At 46.1% G+C, this 17,766-nt stretch overlaps 2 protein-coding genes across 5 annotated transcripts; both read left to right on the forward strand.

Moving 5' to 3' along the window:
• Positions 1–3,598: 3,598 nt before the first annotated feature.
• On the forward strand, positions 3,599–8,505 carry pofut1 (protein O-fucosyltransferase 1). The gene is made up of 7 exons (XM_034537771.1): positions 3,599–3,758; positions 4,264–4,385; positions 5,105–5,287; positions 5,543–5,655; positions 6,226–6,418; positions 6,882–7,124; positions 7,473–8,505. The coding sequence occupies exons 1-7, from the start codon at positions 3,620–3,622 to the stop codon at positions 7,665–7,667; spliced, it is 1,188 nt and encodes a 395-aa protein (XP_034393662.1). The 5' UTR covers positions 3,599–3,619; the 3' UTR covers positions 7,668–8,505.
• Positions 8,506–8,790: 285 nt separating this feature from the next.
• kif3b (kinesin family member 3B) lies at positions 8,791–17,766 on the forward strand. 4 transcript variants are annotated; one of them, XM_034537152.1, is made up of 9 exons: positions 8,791–8,894; positions 9,738–11,225; positions 11,429–11,530; positions 12,665–12,787; positions 13,093–13,211; positions 14,465–14,581; positions 15,503–15,608; positions 16,395–16,600; positions 17,111–17,216. In XM_034537152.1, exons 2-9 carry the CDS (start codon positions 9,828–9,830, stop codon positions 17,214–17,216), a joined length of 2,277 nt encoding a protein of 758 aa, XP_034393043.1. In that variant the 5' UTR covers positions 8,791–8,894; positions 9,738–9,827. The 4 variants fall into 4 exon arrangements, with proteins under 4 accessions (XP_034393043.1, XP_034393044.1, XP_034393045.1 ...); XM_034537153.1 differs by having other exon boundaries at positions 8,804–8,894; positions 9,702–11,225; positions 17,111–17,766; XM_034537154.1 differs by lacking the exon at positions 8,791–8,894 and adding an exon at positions 8,901–9,464 and having other exon boundaries at positions 9,702–11,225; positions 17,111–17,399.

The following is a 17,766-nucleotide window of genomic DNA, read 5'->3' on the forward strand; positions in this document are numbered from 1 at the left end:
CAGCTGATACTGAGGTGGGCTATCGGGTTGCACACAGCAGGCACCGGTGGTGTGCAGCAGGTTGATAAGGTAGATGGGTGGAACACATCCGCTGGAGGGGGGGCGGCTTAAAAGCAGGCATTTTGTCAACAGAGTTTGGTTTTTTTTTTTTTAACACTGCTAAATATAGGCCGAAATATACCTATAGAACCTAAATTATTATTATTACAAATTTATTTTTCCGTCACCATGTTGCAGCTAAAAGGGGATCCCGAGAAGACATATTAAAAATAGACATTTTGTCAACAGAGTTTGGTTCTTTTTGGTTAGTTTTCTTAACACTGTTAAATATCGGCCACAAATTAATCTTAAGAACCTAATTTATTGTCATTGTCTCTTTAATGATACATTTCTTTGTATCTTCCTAGTTCCTAGTTTGGGCTATTTTCTGAAAACCTAAATGTAAGTTAATTTAGAGCCAAATTATTCATTCAGGGTTTATCTGCGTCAAGGGGAAAACTGAAAATACAAAAAAATGACAGACAAAGTCATTAAAATACATTTTTAATTTTAATTTACATTTGGAAACCCATTTTTTAGTTTTGTGTTTCATTCAGTTATCACTAAGGGACATTGCTTCCACAGTGGGATCCAAACTAAAACCAAAACTACAATCTGCGTTTTGTTCATTCCGACTGAATACATATTTAAAGCCTCAATGAGTTTTGTTTATGCATGTTAGATTATTTTCTTTACTTGAATCAAAGCGGGGAAGCTTTCTGTATAACTGGAACTAAAAACAGGCATTCTGATTTGTTACTTTTGGCTATAGCTCTTTTCATAAAACTTGTTTGAACAGAGTTTTTCTCAACATCTCCAATGCATGAGTTGTCATGACGGATTGAGTTTTTTTAACCTTCGTGAAAAATTCCTCTACTGCCATTTATTTCGTTTTATGGGTCTATTTTGTGGATAAACTGCAGTTTAGGGGCATCCAACATTAGATGAATTTGGTCTCTGGCTCTGGGAAATCACACCAGCTGAAAGCCAGGTTGTCAGTGACAACACAGAAAGGTCAACAGGAGGTGGGTTGTTTGAGGTTGACTACCTTCTTTCCCTCTGCTGAAAGGCCACATAGGCAGAAAGGGGGGTTAAATGAAAGGGTCACCTACTTCCTCTGCAGCTTCCTACACCAAAGTGTTATGTGTGTGAGGAACTTATAGATCAAAAAAAGGGAAACGAGATTGCTAGAACACAGGACTGTGAATCAGAGATGTGCAAAAAGAAAAAAGTACAACTTTCATCCTGTAAAATAAGATAGTTTACTACCATTTAGATTCCATACATACGGCATGAATATCCAATAACACATGGGGAGAATTCAGTAAAGCAAGGTGTGCACGTTGTCATTTCTTCACCTGAAGGAATCCCCCCTTGTCCTACTATAGCCCCCCCCTTGTGTGAGTTGTGGCTCCTTTTGCATTGTTATCATCGCCATCATCTCCAACAATGAGAAACAGTGTGCGTTCAAGGGAATGGGGGAGGAGAAACGGCACAGGAAGAGAAGGGTGAGAGAGAGAGAGAGAGAGAGAGAGAGAGAGAGGGGCCAGCTGTCGAGCATCGGAGAGAAAAGAAAAAGTGATCGAACACAAAGAGAGAGAATGCGTCCGACGGGGTTGGCTGAACCGGAGGATGTGGAGGGATTAGGGAATCCTTCAAAGCCCGAAAGGGCCCGAGTAGAAAACGTCTCCAACTGCTCATTGTGAAGAACTGGCCTCACCGACGACAACAACACTTTCCCCGTGTGGTATTTCTCTGCTCCTGACACTCCCTCATCACCGGCGACTCTTTAACGTGGCACGTTTAATCAATCGTCGGTCCAGAAGAACGAGGCCGGCTGGCAGAGAGTCGGAGGCCGCGTGTGTTGAGCGCTGGGATTCGAGCACGTGTGTGAGCGTCTTCGAGTGGAGCCCACTGAGGAGGATGGCTCCTCGCTCCTAGGTCATCGGAGGTCCATCGGGTTTCCAGTGTGGGGGGGGGGGGGGGGGGGGGGGAGTATTATCATGGCTCGGGCCATAATTTAGAGTGATAATCAGTCTTCTTCCGTATCTCGATGAATCCGCATATCGAGATATCGCGATACACGGTGACGTCATCCAAATCGATAACGAGCAAGATTTTCCAAAACCATGTGATTATTTCACGCGGGCTGTTTGTTTATTGGATTACCAGAAGAACATGCACGATTTACATCTCTGTACCGACGCATGGCACGACCTATGTCGCGATAAAGGATTTTGATCGTGTCGCCAAGCTGAAACTGCGTGCGGATGTTCTGCTTCCAGACAAAGTTAGCGAGCTTTGAACAGTGTATTAAAACTTTATACACGGACAATAAAGCTGATTCTGATTCTGATATTCCGACGGCGGATTCAAGTTCTAGAGAATTCAGAAAACAGGATCACGACTGTTTCAGAGCAACAGGTGTTTTAGGTTAAAGAGTGACCGTGTTAACTGGTGACTTTCAGCCGAATGCGTCCGTGATTGCTCGTAGTAACTCACATAAATGGCTATCATTGACGATAAACACAGACGTATTTAAAATTGACCTTTGGCTTTGGAAAATTGGCTTTTACGAGGACACCTTCATGTTCTGCTGGTGTTCTCAACAGATCCTGCCGGCAACCACGGCGGCGACCACCATACTTGTGTTTGTAGCGGCCATTTTTAAAGTGAATAAAGTCAAATGTTGGATCATTGTAGCTCGTGATGTCTCGTCGATGCTTCTATGAATGAAGATGCATCTCTGACCTGATGGAGTTCTGGTGTGTTCCAACCATCCCATTGCTGGAGGGCCTGCTCTCTCTTCAGCTGACTGTCTGTACAGTGTCGACACTCCTGGCTTCCGGTGCTTTTGTTAAATGATTTCAGACGTGCAAACTGTCAGTGACACTGATAACTAGGTCAAGCGTCACTTTTCTGCGGTCCGGTTTCAGAGGATAAATTAACACCTTGTCAGGGGTTAAAAAACGGTGTTGGTTCTCGCATCCTCATTTTGTATTTTTCATTTCCTACATAGTGTTACTTATAAGTGGAAAGCAGCAGAGAGCTGAACAAAGTAGTGATGATGATAATAATAATAATAATAATAATTTACATTTTAGTGCTCAGGGTTCATTGATACACTATTGAATATTGTGGGATGCAAACTACCAAACACATACAACACTCTTTACATTTTAAGCAAATATTCACATTATATAGCCCAATATCACAAATTACAAACTTTCATTGTTTTTCAGCGGCTGAACGCATTTACTATTTATTTTGTACTATCTACTTTCATTAATTAATTAAGCAACCTGAAGTAGTTAGATTCTAATCTTTAGAATCTAATACTTCAGGTTGCTTAGTTATCTGGTTAATTATCTGGTAAATATGAATATAAAGTCTTAAAGTTTAAGACTTTATATTCATATTCACCAGATAATTAATACAGTGGTGGTACCGTACCGCGACGTACCACTCCGCTCCGCTGGGCGGAAGTGGACGCATTCGATGAGCGTTTTGAGCTCCTCATTAAACCCACAGAAGAAGCGGACTGAACCCCAGTGCATTCTGGGACTTGAAATTACTCACAATGGCGGTTAAACAACAAGTTCGGCATGCCCTGACACTAACGAGTTTGCTTTTAGCGTTTCTACTCCAACCATGTCGGACTTTTGCCGCAGAACTGACGTGGGATCAGAACGGCTACGTGTTGTACTGCCCGTGCATGGGTAATTCATTCTTTGTGGCTGACACTGAGTCTGTGTTCCGTTGTACCAAAGGAGCAAAGCTAGCGAGTCCAAAACTTCACTCATTCACAAGTTGAGTGGAGGTTTTTTATGGCATAGTTTAGGTTCTTATCGCGTAAATATGAACTCAGACCTACGTTGAACTCTGCTCGGATTTCAGTAGAGAGAACCTTATGTCTCAAAATAAAAATAATAACTGAGAACACTTGAGCGCGTAACGTCAGAGAAAATGCAACAGTGCTTTAGCTAGGAGCTAGCTCAGCTAACTAAGTCGAGATGAGGGGGTTAACTCTAATAAAGTGTGGTTATGACGTGAACTACAGACGTGTGTGTGGTTATAACTATAGCCGTTGCTCCTTGCAAGTGACTCCTTAGTTATAGCTCATGGTAGAATAACACGGAGGTGGCCGACATTCCGGTCTTCTTGTTGTGAGGAAGGAGGATACTGTCGACAAAGAGCATAAAGTTGCCCGCTGTCATTGTTCAGGTCGCTTTGGGAACCAGGCGGACCACTTCCTGGGATCCCTCGCCTTTGCGAAGATGTTGAACCGAACCCTGGCGGTCCCTCCCTGGATAGTGTACCGCCACCACACACCCCCTTACACCAACGTGAGTACAGTCAGTGAGCGGGGAGCCGCCGACCAGCTGTCACCTACTGCCGCTGCCTATGGGGGGGGGGGGGGGCAAGGTAGATGTACTGAGTATTTCATTCAGTCCAAAGGGACATGTTACAGCAGCCAAGTCATATTAATCATTAAAAAAAGAGCTGGGAAAGTATAATGACTAACATTTAAGAAATTAAGCTGCAACGATAAGTTTCACAATTGATAAGTTGCGTAATTGATTGGTTGATGCACAGAAAAAGAAGAGCCAACTATTTTGAGAATCCATGGCACACTGCTGCTTTTCATTTCATATTAAAATGAAAGTTTTTATTTATTTTTTTGGACTGACAAAGCGAGACATTTTTAAAGACATCACCCTGGGCTTTTAAGAAACTGCGACAGGAGCAGATTACTTGAAAATAATTGTCTGTAGCCCTGGACTCAAGGAACGCAATGTAGTTAATGTCAAGTCAGTCCCACACACGCCGTTCTGCTACTGGAAATACTCACAAGAGCAACAAATAAAAAATAATAAACAACAAATGCACCTGAAAAATCCCAGAAATGCACTGAGCCCTAATTAAATTAAATAGAGAGGTTAGAAAAGTGAGACGGTACAAGGAGTGACACATTGTTGCCTCTGCTCTTATGAGAAATCCCTTTCAACCACAATTGGCCTGTGTGGTTTCACTCCATTCTTTTCCCTTCCTGCCATATATTCAGGTCCATGTTCCCTACAGTGAGTTCTTCCAGCTGGAGGCTCTGTCTGCCTTTCACCGCGTGGTCAGCTTGGAGGACTTCATGGAGAAGCTGGCGCCCGAACACTGGCCCTTGAGGCAGAGGAGAGCCTACTGCTTTGAGACTGCCGCGCAGCGAAGTGTGGACAAGAAGTCTTGCCCCATGAAGGTGAGAGCACAGGGGAGCCGATCACCGGAGCAGATTGTGGATCTGATTTTCTCTTTCCCGACAGATTTGAGATATGTGAGCGGAGGCGAAAGCAAAGAAGCGTAAAATTATCTTTGTTTTAAAAAGCAATGTGTGAAAGGGGTGAGGGTGAAACGGTGCCCCCTGGTGGTCCATAAACGTCCACCTTATAACTCTGAGGCTACTGTTACAGATGCATTGCTCTGATACGGACGGGTGGTTCTGATTCGTTTTCAGGATGGGAACCCGTTCGGTCCGTTCTGGGACTACGTCGGTGTGGACTTTGATGCGTCAGTCTTGTTCTCTGGCATTTCCTTTAGTGGCCACCACCAACCTCAGTGGATGAAGAAGTGAGTACATGTTTGAGCAGCTCCACCGTACTGTTTAAGATCACCATTCAAGAGTATCTGAGAGGACGTAAGACTTAAGAATACTGCCTCATGGTTTTAATTTTCTGTTGATTTTTTTAATGACACAGGTAGTTACTTGAAGTTGTTAAAGGGATAGTTTGGATGTTTTGTAGTGTGGTTGTATGAGGTTCTTCTCCATAGTCAGTGTATTACTACAGTAGATGGAGTTCCAGCACGGGAGCAGAGCAATGTACTGCTGTTGGTGTATTTTAGATGCCTAAAAAAATCAATGTCAAGTCGAGTGTACACTATATTTAGTGTATCTGCACAGACAGCCCTCACCAATGGGGACCTTGAGCAGTGATTGATGCTCTCTTCAAAGCTCCGGGACTCCATTGACAAAAAAAACAGATCACGACCGTTGCTGAAAGGAGCCATGTGGAGGTAAACTTATTTAAGGTCAAATCCGTGCAGTGCACCCCTCTGCTCCCGTGCTGCTGCTCCTGTCTGTTCCTCTCCTGTAGGTCTCAATTTGCTCGGTTGTCCTCATGCGTTCCCCTGTTGGAGCAGGTTCCCCCCCTCGGAGCACCCAGTGCTGGCGATGCCTGGGGCTCCTGCCCAGTTCCCGGTGACGGAGGAGCACGTGGGCCTGCAGCGCTACGTGGTGTGGTCGGACAAGATGGTAGAGGAGGGAGAAAAGCATATCGCCGCCCTGCTGACCAGGCCATACGTTGGCATTCACTTGAGGATTGGTGTCGACTGGGTGAGATATGCTGTGCGCCCCCCCCCCCCCCCCCCCCCCCTTCCTGTTTTTACCAGTGCGTGCGCATACACAAAGAACCCTTGTTAGTATGCTTTTAAAAGACATTTTAGAGACAATTCGAAGTGACAAATAGTTGTCTTGATTTCAGAGACCCACCAAAATGTAGCTATTGATGCTTTCAGGGGGTCCCCACTCCCAAAAAAACCTTGTGTTTTGCACACTGATTGTAATGCCTCTCTAACAGGCCTGAGGCGGAACGTAAACGTGGACCAGAATAGCGTAAGAAACCTCCAGCCTTGTTAAATGGAGACCCGGCAGATTTAGCGTTCTGAGAAGGGGAGCTGAAAACGCAATAGACTGAACAGAGAAACTAAAAAGTACGAGAGAGCGCAACACAGAGTCTTCGTTCCTGTTCATCGTCTCATCCAAATAATCTTCTATCTCGTCCTTTCAACCCGGACAGCAAAATGCCTGCAAGATGCTGAAGAGCGGCGAAGCAGGGCCTCACTTCATGGCCTCTCCGCAGTGCGTTGGCTACAACCGCCAGACCGCCCTGCCCCTCACCATCACCATGTGCCTCCCCGACCTGGCGGAGATCTGCAGGGCCGTCAAGCTGTGGGCGAAGAGGACCTCCGCCCGCTCCGTCTACATCGCCACTGACTCCGAGTCCCACAGCAGGGAAATTGAAAAGTTCCTCGAGGGCAAGGTGGGTTTGTAAACGCCTCAACAACGTAGTCACGAGCTTCACATTCTTCCCGTTTTGTTACCGCTAGCTGCTTTTTGACTGGCTTGCCAGCTGTAGCACAATTTGGAAAAACAGGTTCTGTCACAATTAGCATATTCTTTAGATTCTTTGCAGACGCATTTGAATGGTTAACATGCATTAACCAATAAGAATCCAGCCCTTCCTGGAAACTCGGTGTCAGAATTTCAAATGTTACTTTCCGGGATAGTGTCCTCCCCCACCCCCCAAGCGTTTTTAAAGAACTGTCACATCAATATTGTATCTCCCCGTCTGGTTGCTCATCTGTTTATTCCATCCTGGCTTTTTCAGGTGAAAGTGGTGACCCTCGAGCCGGACTCGGCCCAAACAGACCTGTACATCTTGGGACAGGCGGACCACTTCATCGGCAACTGCGTCTCCTCCTTCTCCGCCTTCGTAAAGCGAGAGCGGGACGTCGGCCGCCTCTCGTCCTCCTTCTTTGGCATGGACAGGCCTGGGAAATCAAATCCCAAAGAAGAACTCTAGGTGTGAGGGTGACGCTGTCGCCACCTCCAGACGCACGGGGGGGGCAAGTGGAAGGCGGAGAATATTTATACGTGACGGCCCGTAAAGACCCATCCTATTTCCGAATGGGTTTTAATCCACGAGGAAAGGAGGAAGGACTTATGAAATATGATGCAGCGGTGCCAATGCTGTGACCTGGACACTTTATTTGAGTCTGTTCCCTGCTTGAAAATCCAGTATCTGCGTTTCCAAGACTTGGATTCCACCTGCTTCTGTTTACTCTGCAAAAGCAAGTTTTTTTTTTTCTTTTCCATCACAGAAACTTTTCCCAATCCCATTTAGCTTCCACCGCAGTCTGCGGCCGCGACCGTGTATTTAAGTGCCGGCATTGTAGCAGGAGCTCCGGTGACTCGTCCGGCAATCATGTGCTCCTCTTTTGCCCTCTTCTCGTACTCTACCCCACCTTTTCCATCCCTCCTTTCCTTCTCCAGCTCGCTCGCTCTTTTCCTCTGCCACTCCATTCCAAGGCGAGCACAGTAAGCCGATCCTCCTGCACATACTAATTATAGGGAGGAAAAAGGAGACCCTCTCTGCACCTCAATTCCTTTTGGGACCAAAATGCTGACGAAAATGTGTGGAACCTCGTACTGAATGTTGGGGTGGGGGGTGTCTTGTTATTCAGTGAGTGTGAATGGATGTTTCTGGGATGTGTTGCACAGGCTGAGTTAATTAAATGCAAGTGGGGGATGTTGGGCAAGCAAATTGTGTTATCCTGTGTGAAAGCAGTGAATGCACAACATCTGAGGTTGAATGGTTTTTATAATGTTTTTTTTTTCACCAATAAAGTGATGCACACTCATTCTTTACAGCCTCCTTCTTTACCTCCATGCATGGAAGCTTAGCCGGGAGTGCGGCCGAATCAGCTGAGTTTAAGCTACGTTGAGACGTGGTTGCCAGATATGCCCGCACACCTTGCGTTTGTATTATTCGTAATGCATGTATTTGGGTCTTACCGCCTCGTTATTCACAGTTTAAGTTGTACGTATTGTGCGTAACCGTAATTCGTACGGTCCCTCTGAAGCTCGCTAGCTTTTTATACGCGTTAATGTTTTTTTTCACACGTACCACTTTGGGGGGGAGGAGGGATGCAGTGCTCGAATCTGGCAACTCCGTAACCGGGACCGTCGAGGGGACGAGCAGCGGCTAATGGCTGACTGGGAGTTCTGGATTAGCTAACGGTCGCCACTGGTAAATCCTTAACGACGTGTTTGTGTGCCCGGTGGACAGCTGTGTTTGTACCGCTTGGGGTTTAAGCGTTCGGAGTCAATGTGATTTATTTGTATTTTCTTCCTATGGCGATATGTTTCATTGAGTTATGACCTCAATGCTAGTGTTGGCCAGGTGACGCTAGCCGCCTTGTAGCTCAGGGTACCCGGTGTTTGTCGTTGCTAGGCCGGGCTTGTGTGCTCGGTGTGGGCTAGCGTTTCTTAGCTGAGCCGCTTCTCTGAAGACCCCTGAACGCTAACGCGGATTGAGCAGCGGTGAGACCCCCGCGGGTCCTCAACATGACACTGCTGGCAGAGCGCCCACAGCGGGTGTCACTTAACCTAATCACCGGGGATTCCAACGCTCACTGTCGGAAGTGAAGATGGAAGTTTACGGTTGCACGTTCACGGGCTCCGCGCAGCTAACGTTAGTCGGTTAACGCTAGCTTAACGGGAATAGGAACCTCAGCTAGAACGGCGTGTAACGTTCACGTCATGTTCCGTTTTGAGGAAGTTATTAATTTGAACCAAATTTGACTTTATTAACTCTCAGGTACGTTGTGTGGTTCTTGGCATCTTCTTCTTTTTTTTTTTTTTATAAAAAAATGAATCCAATCTTAGTGTTTCCACGTACAAGAAGTTGTCACTACCGGGGAGTCTAGACCTGATGGACAGGTGTCAGTCAGGACAGCCAGTCTGTCAATAGCATTGTATTACACTTTGTATGTGTCACTGTGTGTGCTGCATTAACCATCAAGGTACTGAGTCACCATGACGATTGCTGTTGCAGGTTGGCTCTATCAGTGAACACGTCTTCTCCCAACAGTCTGATGTGGGCCTTTGTGTTGGTGAACCGCTCCTGAAGCTTCACTTGGGACCGTACGAAGAGTACGCACGTCGGCAGCCGCTCTGCAACATGTCCAAGAGCAAGAGCGCCGAGACGGTCAAGGTGGTGGTCCGCTGTCGCCCCATGAATGAGAAAGAGCGGGTGGCCAAGTTCGAAAGGGTGGTCGCCGTCGATGTCAAATTGGGCCAGATCCTGGTCAGGAACCCCAGGGAGGCCTCGTCCAGTGACCACCCCAAAGTCTTCACCTTTGATTCGGTCTACGACTGGAACTCCAAGCAAATAGATTTGTACGATGAAACCTTCAGACCCCTGGTGGATTCAGTCCTACTTGGGTTCAACGGGACCATTTTTGCCTACGGGCAGACCGGTACGGGGAAAACGTACACGATGGAGGGGGTGAGAAATGATATAGAGAGGAGAGGGGTGATCCCCAACTCCTTTGAGCACATCTTCACTCACATTTCTCGCTCCCAGAATCAGCAGTACCTGGTGAGAGCGTCGTATCTAGAAATTTATCAAGAGGAGATCAAAGACTTGCTCTCCAAAGACCAGACGCGTCGCCTGGAGCTCAGGGAGAGGCCCGACACCGGCGTGTACGTCAAGGACCTTTCATCGTTTGTCACCAAGAGCGTGCGTGAGATCGAACATGTCATGAACGTGGGCAACCAGAACCGCTCGGTGGGCGCCACGAACATGAACGAACACAGCTCCCGTTCTCACGCCATCTTCGTCATCACTGTGGAGTGCAGCGAGCTGGATGCTGACGGGGAGAACCACATCCGAGTGGGCAAACTGAACCTGGTCGACTTAGCCGGTAGTGAACGACAGACCAAGACTGGTGCTCAGGGGGAGAGGCTCAAAGAAGCCACAAAGATCAACCTGTCACTTTCGGCCCTGGGGAACGTCATATCGTCCCTGGTGGACGGCAGGAGCAGCCACATCCCCTACCGAGATTCAAAACTCACCCGCTTGCTGCAGGACTCTCTGGGGGGCAACGCCCGCACGGTCATGGTCGCCAACATCGGCCCGGCGTCCTACAACGTGGAGGAGACCTTGACGACACTGCGCTACTCCAACCGCGCAAAGAACATCAAGAACAAGCCGCGCATCAACGAGGACCCAAAGGACGCCCTGCTCCGGGAATTTCAGGAGGAGATCGCCCGGCTGAAGGAACAGCTGCAGAAGCGCTCGGGAAAGAAGAAAAAGAGGAGGCAGAGGAGGAGGGACGGGAGCGATGGTGAGGACCTGGAGGACGGAGAGACGGAGGATGACGGCGAAGACGGGGACGACAAAGGGGATTACTGGCGGGAGCAGCAGGAGAAGCTGGAGAGGGAGAGGAAGGCCATCATGGAGGATCACAGTCTGGTGGCGGAGGAGAAAGTTCTGCTGCTGAAAGAGAAAGAGAAGAAAATGGAAGACTTAAAGAAGGAGAGGGAGGTCGGAGAGATGCTTACAGCCAAAGTGAAGGTAAGCAGACTTTAGTACACTGGGTTCCGTACATCAAGTATGCATCTGATAGATCTTTGGTTTGAGGGTTGTAGCACAGGCTCAAATTTTCAGATTTACTTTCATCGGATTCAACAAACGAATGCTTTCCTTCCCAATGTGACTTCAAAGTGGTTTTCTTAGCGTTCTTCTTTTCTTTTTTCTCTCCTCAATACTCAATACAGGCGATGGAGAGTAAGCTCCTCGTCGGGGGGAAGAACATTGTGGATCACACCAACGAGCAACAGAAAATGCTGGAGCTGAGGAGGCAGGAAATTGCCGAACAGGTATGAACATGTGAAAAATGTAACTTTATTAATTCAGTGGACAAATATGTGATGACAGGGTAGTGTTTAGAATCGGGGTGTGACGGTACGTAGAATGGTAAATGGACCGTACTTATAAAGCTCTTTTCTAGTCTTCCGACCAAAGCGCTGTCATCGTTCACACACTGATGAAGGTGCCACCTGACCACCAGGACTCCAACTAACATTCAAACACCGCAATTCCAGTTGACTGTTAATAAGGTGCAGGTCTGGGTTTTATGACGACAGCTGTGGATACATTTCAATCCGTCTCGGAACCGAAAAACACAGACTTGTGTTTTGATCTTCAACAATCAAATCCAGCTAACTCAGTTGTCCACGTACAAAGAACAGGGTCCAGGTCCAAGGTCATTTGTGCCAAGAAAGTCTTCAATCGGTTGTTAAAGTAGCCGCGACACTGATGCTGCGTTCACGCCTAAAGTGTTGCGAATGAGTAGATTACACGCAAACTCAATGCACAGATGCGAATAATGCGGATTTCCGCCGGTCGGCACCAACAATTTTCCTCATTTCCGTGACGCTGTGTTGTGAAAGCCAATCGGCGTTGAGACGCTCCGGCCGTCATCACTGACGTGCCGTTGGTGAATCTAACTGGCCGCTGGGACTCTAGTAGCGCTGTAAGCGGCAGTCATCCAGACGCAGCTCTTGGAGAAGTCGGTGAAGTCCATGTTGTGAACCCGGACACGAGGGCGTCTGATGGTCCGACGTTTGTGGGATTTCCACAACAGGTTTGCAGAAAGAGTGGTTATTTCTTCTATGGTGGAAATTCTAATTCATTCCATGGAGATAAGCCACTCCTCTCCGGCATGAATGAAGCAATTAACGCGAATAATGACAAATAGTCTGGCGAGTAAAGCGGCGTGAAAATGTGCACTGTGTGAACGCAGCAAAAGAGGTGTTGTGAAATCGTTGTGAAATCGTTGTGAAATCTGGTGTGCGATTGCTCGGCTTCCAACATTGCTGATGTAATCAGACATGAAAGCAGCCTAACTCGTTTATTTGACTGCTGGCAAATAATCAAATATTTTTTTGGTGTCATATTGTGGTGCGATGTCTGTGAATTTGATTGGCATCTCCGAATGTGCACGTTTCCAGAAACGGCGCGAGCGAGAGATGCAGCAGCAGATGGACTGTCGTGACGAAGAGACTCTGGAGCTGAAGGAGACCTACAGCTCTCTGCAGCAGGAGGTCGACATCAAAACCAAGAAGCTGAAAAAGGTAGCAGACGGGACCGTCACTGTTTGCTGTGAATTAAAGAATATATCCTGAGTACATAAACAATGTGCATTGGATTGTTTGTGACGGCATCGGTCCAGCATGGGTCTGTTTTATTTTGAAAAGCCCGATGCGCAGTACTCGTGAGGCTTTATGTGTCTGGTACGATTTCATCAGGTAATATCAGACAAGAATACACTATTTGCTTTGTTTTTGTCTATTTGGATAATCCATTACTCCTCATGAGATCAGTCGAGTGTCTAAGGCGGTGCATTGAACCCAACTTCCTCTCCTCCTCTGTCCTCCAGCTGTTTGCCAAGCTGCAGGCCGTGAAGGCAGAGATTCACGACATCCAGGAGGCGCATATCAACGAGCGCCAGGAGCTGGAGCAGACCCAGAACGAGCTCACCAGGGACCTCAAACTGAAGTACGGAGCTGCACGAGACACTGTTCAGTACTCATGAGTCCGCTGCAGACGCTGTAACGAGCTGCAGTTGGTGTCATGCTGCCAGACTTAAGGCAGAGTCAGGATTCTAGTTTTCTTTAAAGTATGGGTGCATGAGGTTCTTGTACGTCGTCAGTAGAGCTGGCCGATAAATCCATTTTCGTCAGTTAATTCATGTTCATGTTTTAAAAAAAAGACGAGAGAGTTGTGTATATGAGAGGACGGTGTATCACGCCGACATCACCGGAGTGATGCAACGGGTCATAAAGAACTCGGGGGTTCAGATCAGTGACGGATCGGATCAGCACAAAGGAAAAAGAAAAGCACCAAATGTAACTTGTAATCGCTGATGCTGCTGGTACTAAGAGAAGATCATTATCCATATTGGCAGATACAGATCAATTTGTTGTTTGGCTATAGCAGACGGTCTTTGTTTTTAAACCGTCAAATTATTTCAACTGCTCAGTAAACCATAAAAAAAAGATAAATGTTATTTTTTTACTTACTTAGTTATAGTCATCTATAGTGATTTATTTTTCTTCTTCATAAAAACACACGATTAAAATGATACGGACATAATTTTGATCAGTATTTTTCACTGATCGACAGTGGTTCGTTACACTAGTTGTGTGGAATGTGACTGGAAACAAGCACAATAACATATAAACATGAATTTTTTTTATTTTTATTAAGGGTCACGTTTTTTTTCTCAAGAGTTTTTTTTAATAAGTGAAAGTTATCAATTCTCTTGTAGGCCTAGTTAGCTTTTTAAGGGAACAACAAGTATTTATTTTAAATTGTTTATTGGATGCGATGTGAAATAAATCTGAGATTTAATTTTGTAGGCCATATCGCCCAGCCGTAGCAGTCAGCGCATTACGTACGGTAGACGGCGGTTAGAATGATACAATAATAAACATAACCATTATGATTCATTAAGATGAATGCCCCCAGTTTATAGAAACAAACCGCAGTAGAAGCTCTTTGTCCCAGGATGTCGTACGGATTGAAGAAACACAAATTTAATTGTCTTGAACCAACCTCCTTTTGAAATGTCAGTCACACAATAAAACGCACTAATCGCTGGAGGCGGAGCCAACTGGCCACTAGCTGACGAGGACTTCCTGCTTAAGTGTAATCGATAACACGCAGCAGGCCAACAGTCACATGACTGAACTGGTATGTGTTTCAGTCTCTTTGTTGTTTCTGTGTCTGATCGCTGGTTTGTCTTTCAGACATTTGATCATCGAGAACTTCATCCCATCGGAGGAGAAGAACAAAATAGTCAACAGAGCTTACTTTGATGAGGAGGACGAGTACTGGAAAATGAAGCCCATCACACGTATAGAGGAGTAAGTAACACAATCATCATGAAACTATGCGATCAAGACATCAGCATTCATGCTTTTATGGTCTCTGATCTCTGATGATGTGTCATTGTAAACAACTTATCTGGATTTACACTGTCAGGAGAGTTAATTCTGTCCAGTTACATTATGATGCGTTCAGGCTCTGTTCAGTGAAAATGTGTTGTGTGAAGATAATTTATGATGTAATCAGAATCAGCTTTATTGGCCATGGCAGGTGGAGGTGATTAAGTGTTCATCAGAATGACGGCCAGAGGAAAGAAGCTGTTCCTGTGTCTGGTGGTTTTGGTGTACAGTGCTCCGTAGCGCCCCCCAGAGGGGAGGACTTGGAACAGCTTGTGTCCAGGGTGTGAAGGGTCTGCAGTGATCTTTCCAGCCTGCTTCCTGACTCTGGAGGTGTACAAGTCCAGGATGGAGGGCAGGCTGGAACCAATAGTAATCTGGTAAAATGTAGTGTCGGTGAGAAACTAGAATAAATTGTTTGAAGGAGACTTTTCAAAATGATATAGATGGATATTAGAGATGAATTATGAGCCGTTTACACTAACTAATGATACATCATTACATCTACTAATGACAAGATTTGTTTTAATCCATAAAAAGGGAATAGATAACATTGAGCTGGTTGGTGGTTTACTGACTTCAGAGCTATTATCAAACAACCAAGGGTCTGTATCTGCTAACATGGATCATCAATGATCATCAATTAGTATCAGCGGCAAAAAAAACGTGATCAGAGATTATTTTTAAAGTTATTTTTGCTCCTTATTTTCTTTTGTGCTGATCCGATCTGTGAAAACTGAAATCTGCAGAAAAGCACCGCAATGCAAAACATTTGGATTGGGTGACGGAACCATTATGATACATTAAGATGTAGTCCTCATTCTCGGTGTGTGTCCGCTCCAGTGACCATCAGATGATGACCAGGCCTTTGTCTGCGGTCGGCTACAGGAGGCCTCTCAGCCACCATGCTCGCATGGCCATGATGATGAGGCCCGACATGAGATACAAAGTAAGCTGCATGGTTATCTTTACATGTTCACACATCAACAGACTTGATGCAAAACAAAGCAGGGGAGTGTTGACCGTGTGAACGGCTATTTAATCAAGGATGATTATGAAATTTAAGGTATCATGTTAAACATTTCCCCAGTTGTTCCAATAATAACATTACATATTTTAAATGATTTAAAATGAAATGTATGCATTCTTGTCATGCGGCAACCTCTGGAAAGTGAAGCCAATACGAAAAGTGCACTAAACGTGCATTCTATCTCCCGACCAGCAGGGGACGACTCCTCTGGGTGCATTGCATTTAAATTCCAAAGCGACTTCCATTCATCCACTGTAGACGGGAGCTATTCGGGGTTAAGTGTCTTGCTCAAGGGCACATTGACATGTCTCAATCTCTAGTTTCAAGTCTTCAATACAGAATGACGTTCATTTAGTTACTTATGGTAGCCTTTAGGGCGGGGCTACGAAGTGATTGGCAGGTTGCTACCACGCCGCCGTCCGGTCATGTGAGTTGTCCGTGTTCTCGTCTTGGAGGTTTAAACCTTTCACAGTTTGTTTTCACTTCATGGTTCAAGTTCATTGTAACATTTTGGTCGCCCTGAAACATCTTCTGCTCGGCTCCACCCTCCGGTGTCACTTCTGGTTTCAAAAAAGCAGGATATTGACTCGGCCCTTCATAACTAAGATGTTTACACACTTGTTGTCAGCCGTTTGACAACAAGAGTTTATCGTCGTCGCCAACGCGCAGCAGGATTGACTTGTTGTTCGTCTCCGTTCCCCTCAGGCTGAAAACATCATGATGCTGGACATGGACCTGCCCGCTCGGACCACTAAAGAGTACCAGGAGCCGGTTATCGCCCCTAAGGTGGCGGCGGCTCTGGAGAGCGCTCTTCGGGATGAGGATGAGATCCAGGTGGACGCCTCTGGCTTTCACAGCAGCTTGGGATCCACCTCGCCCGCAGGCGCTAGCCTCAAGAAACCAAAGTCCGGGTAAGGAAGATTGTTCAGGTGTCATGTACTGGGGTTAGGCTGCTGCTCGAATTGACCCTTTGCTAAGTCCCGCCCATCGCACACAGGTCACCATCATAGCATCAACCAGCTACGATCACGATCCTTCAACTATCCATCTTTTGCTCCATAGACTCTTCTCAGGCTGGTTTTAGCGAGCTAACATTAGCACAGTACGTTAGCTATCACTATCCAGCTTTAGCACTTCTATCTTTATTCTCTTATTTATTTTTTAACCTGTTTTCACAGCTGAAAACTAAATTAATCAGTTTGACATCCTAGATATATATATTTTTATATATAAGAAGACAATATTTCCTTATGGAGTGCAGTTAGTGACAGTGTGGGCTCCGTGGTAGCTCTGACAGCAGGGGGCGGGCCTAGCGAAGGGTCAGTGATGTGCATTTGGTTGGGAGTGAATAAAACATCCATGTTTAGGCTCCTCCCCTTTCTGCCAGTCTAATCCTCTTGTCCTTGCTCTCTGCAACCCAGTCGACCAAGAACGGGCAAGAAGTCGAGCACCCCGACCTCTCCATTCAGCCCCTCGAGTCCAGGATCCCCCCTCTACCCACAATCCCGCGGCCTGGTGCCCAAGTGACGACTTCTACAACTGCTCCCACCAACCCAACCTCTCTTTTGCACCTTTCCACTTTGGGACTCAACTTTGAGAGAAGGGGGTTCTCCTTTCATTTTGTCTGAGTCGTCGTCGTGTTTTTGTTTATTTTGTCACGATGACAGAATATTGGATTCTGCAAACTACAGGAAAATACACGTTCAAGCTAATGCTGCTTTTGTAGGTTTTAACTGTAACCACGCCACTATTGACTGTCGAGGGTGAGTCAGTGCATCACCAAGACAGCCGCCACGCATGAAGCCTCACGTCGCTCCACTGCTGTTACCTTACTCTGTCTGTGTGCTGCTGCTGAAAGGTTTGGGGTCACCTTCTTTGGATAGATTTGGCCCCAAAAGAAGAAGAATTAAATGATTTAAAATGTACGTTGAGCCCCCACAACGTTGCATTCAAAGGGTCGAAGGCTGCTCTAACTATTTCCCCACCAAATGGCCTTTAGGCGTTAAATATTAAATATTCTGTGATGGCTTTTCTTCACCACCTCCCCATGTCATATTCCAGCTTGTTCTAGGCATTA

This window comes from Cyclopterus lumpus, chromosome 7 (genome assembly GCF_009769545.1).
Source record: "Cyclopterus lumpus isolate fCycLum1 chromosome 7, fCycLum1.pri, whole genome shotgun sequence".
NCBI classification, from domain to species: Eukaryota; Metazoa; Chordata; class Actinopteri; order Perciformes; family Cyclopteridae; genus Cyclopterus; species Cyclopterus lumpus.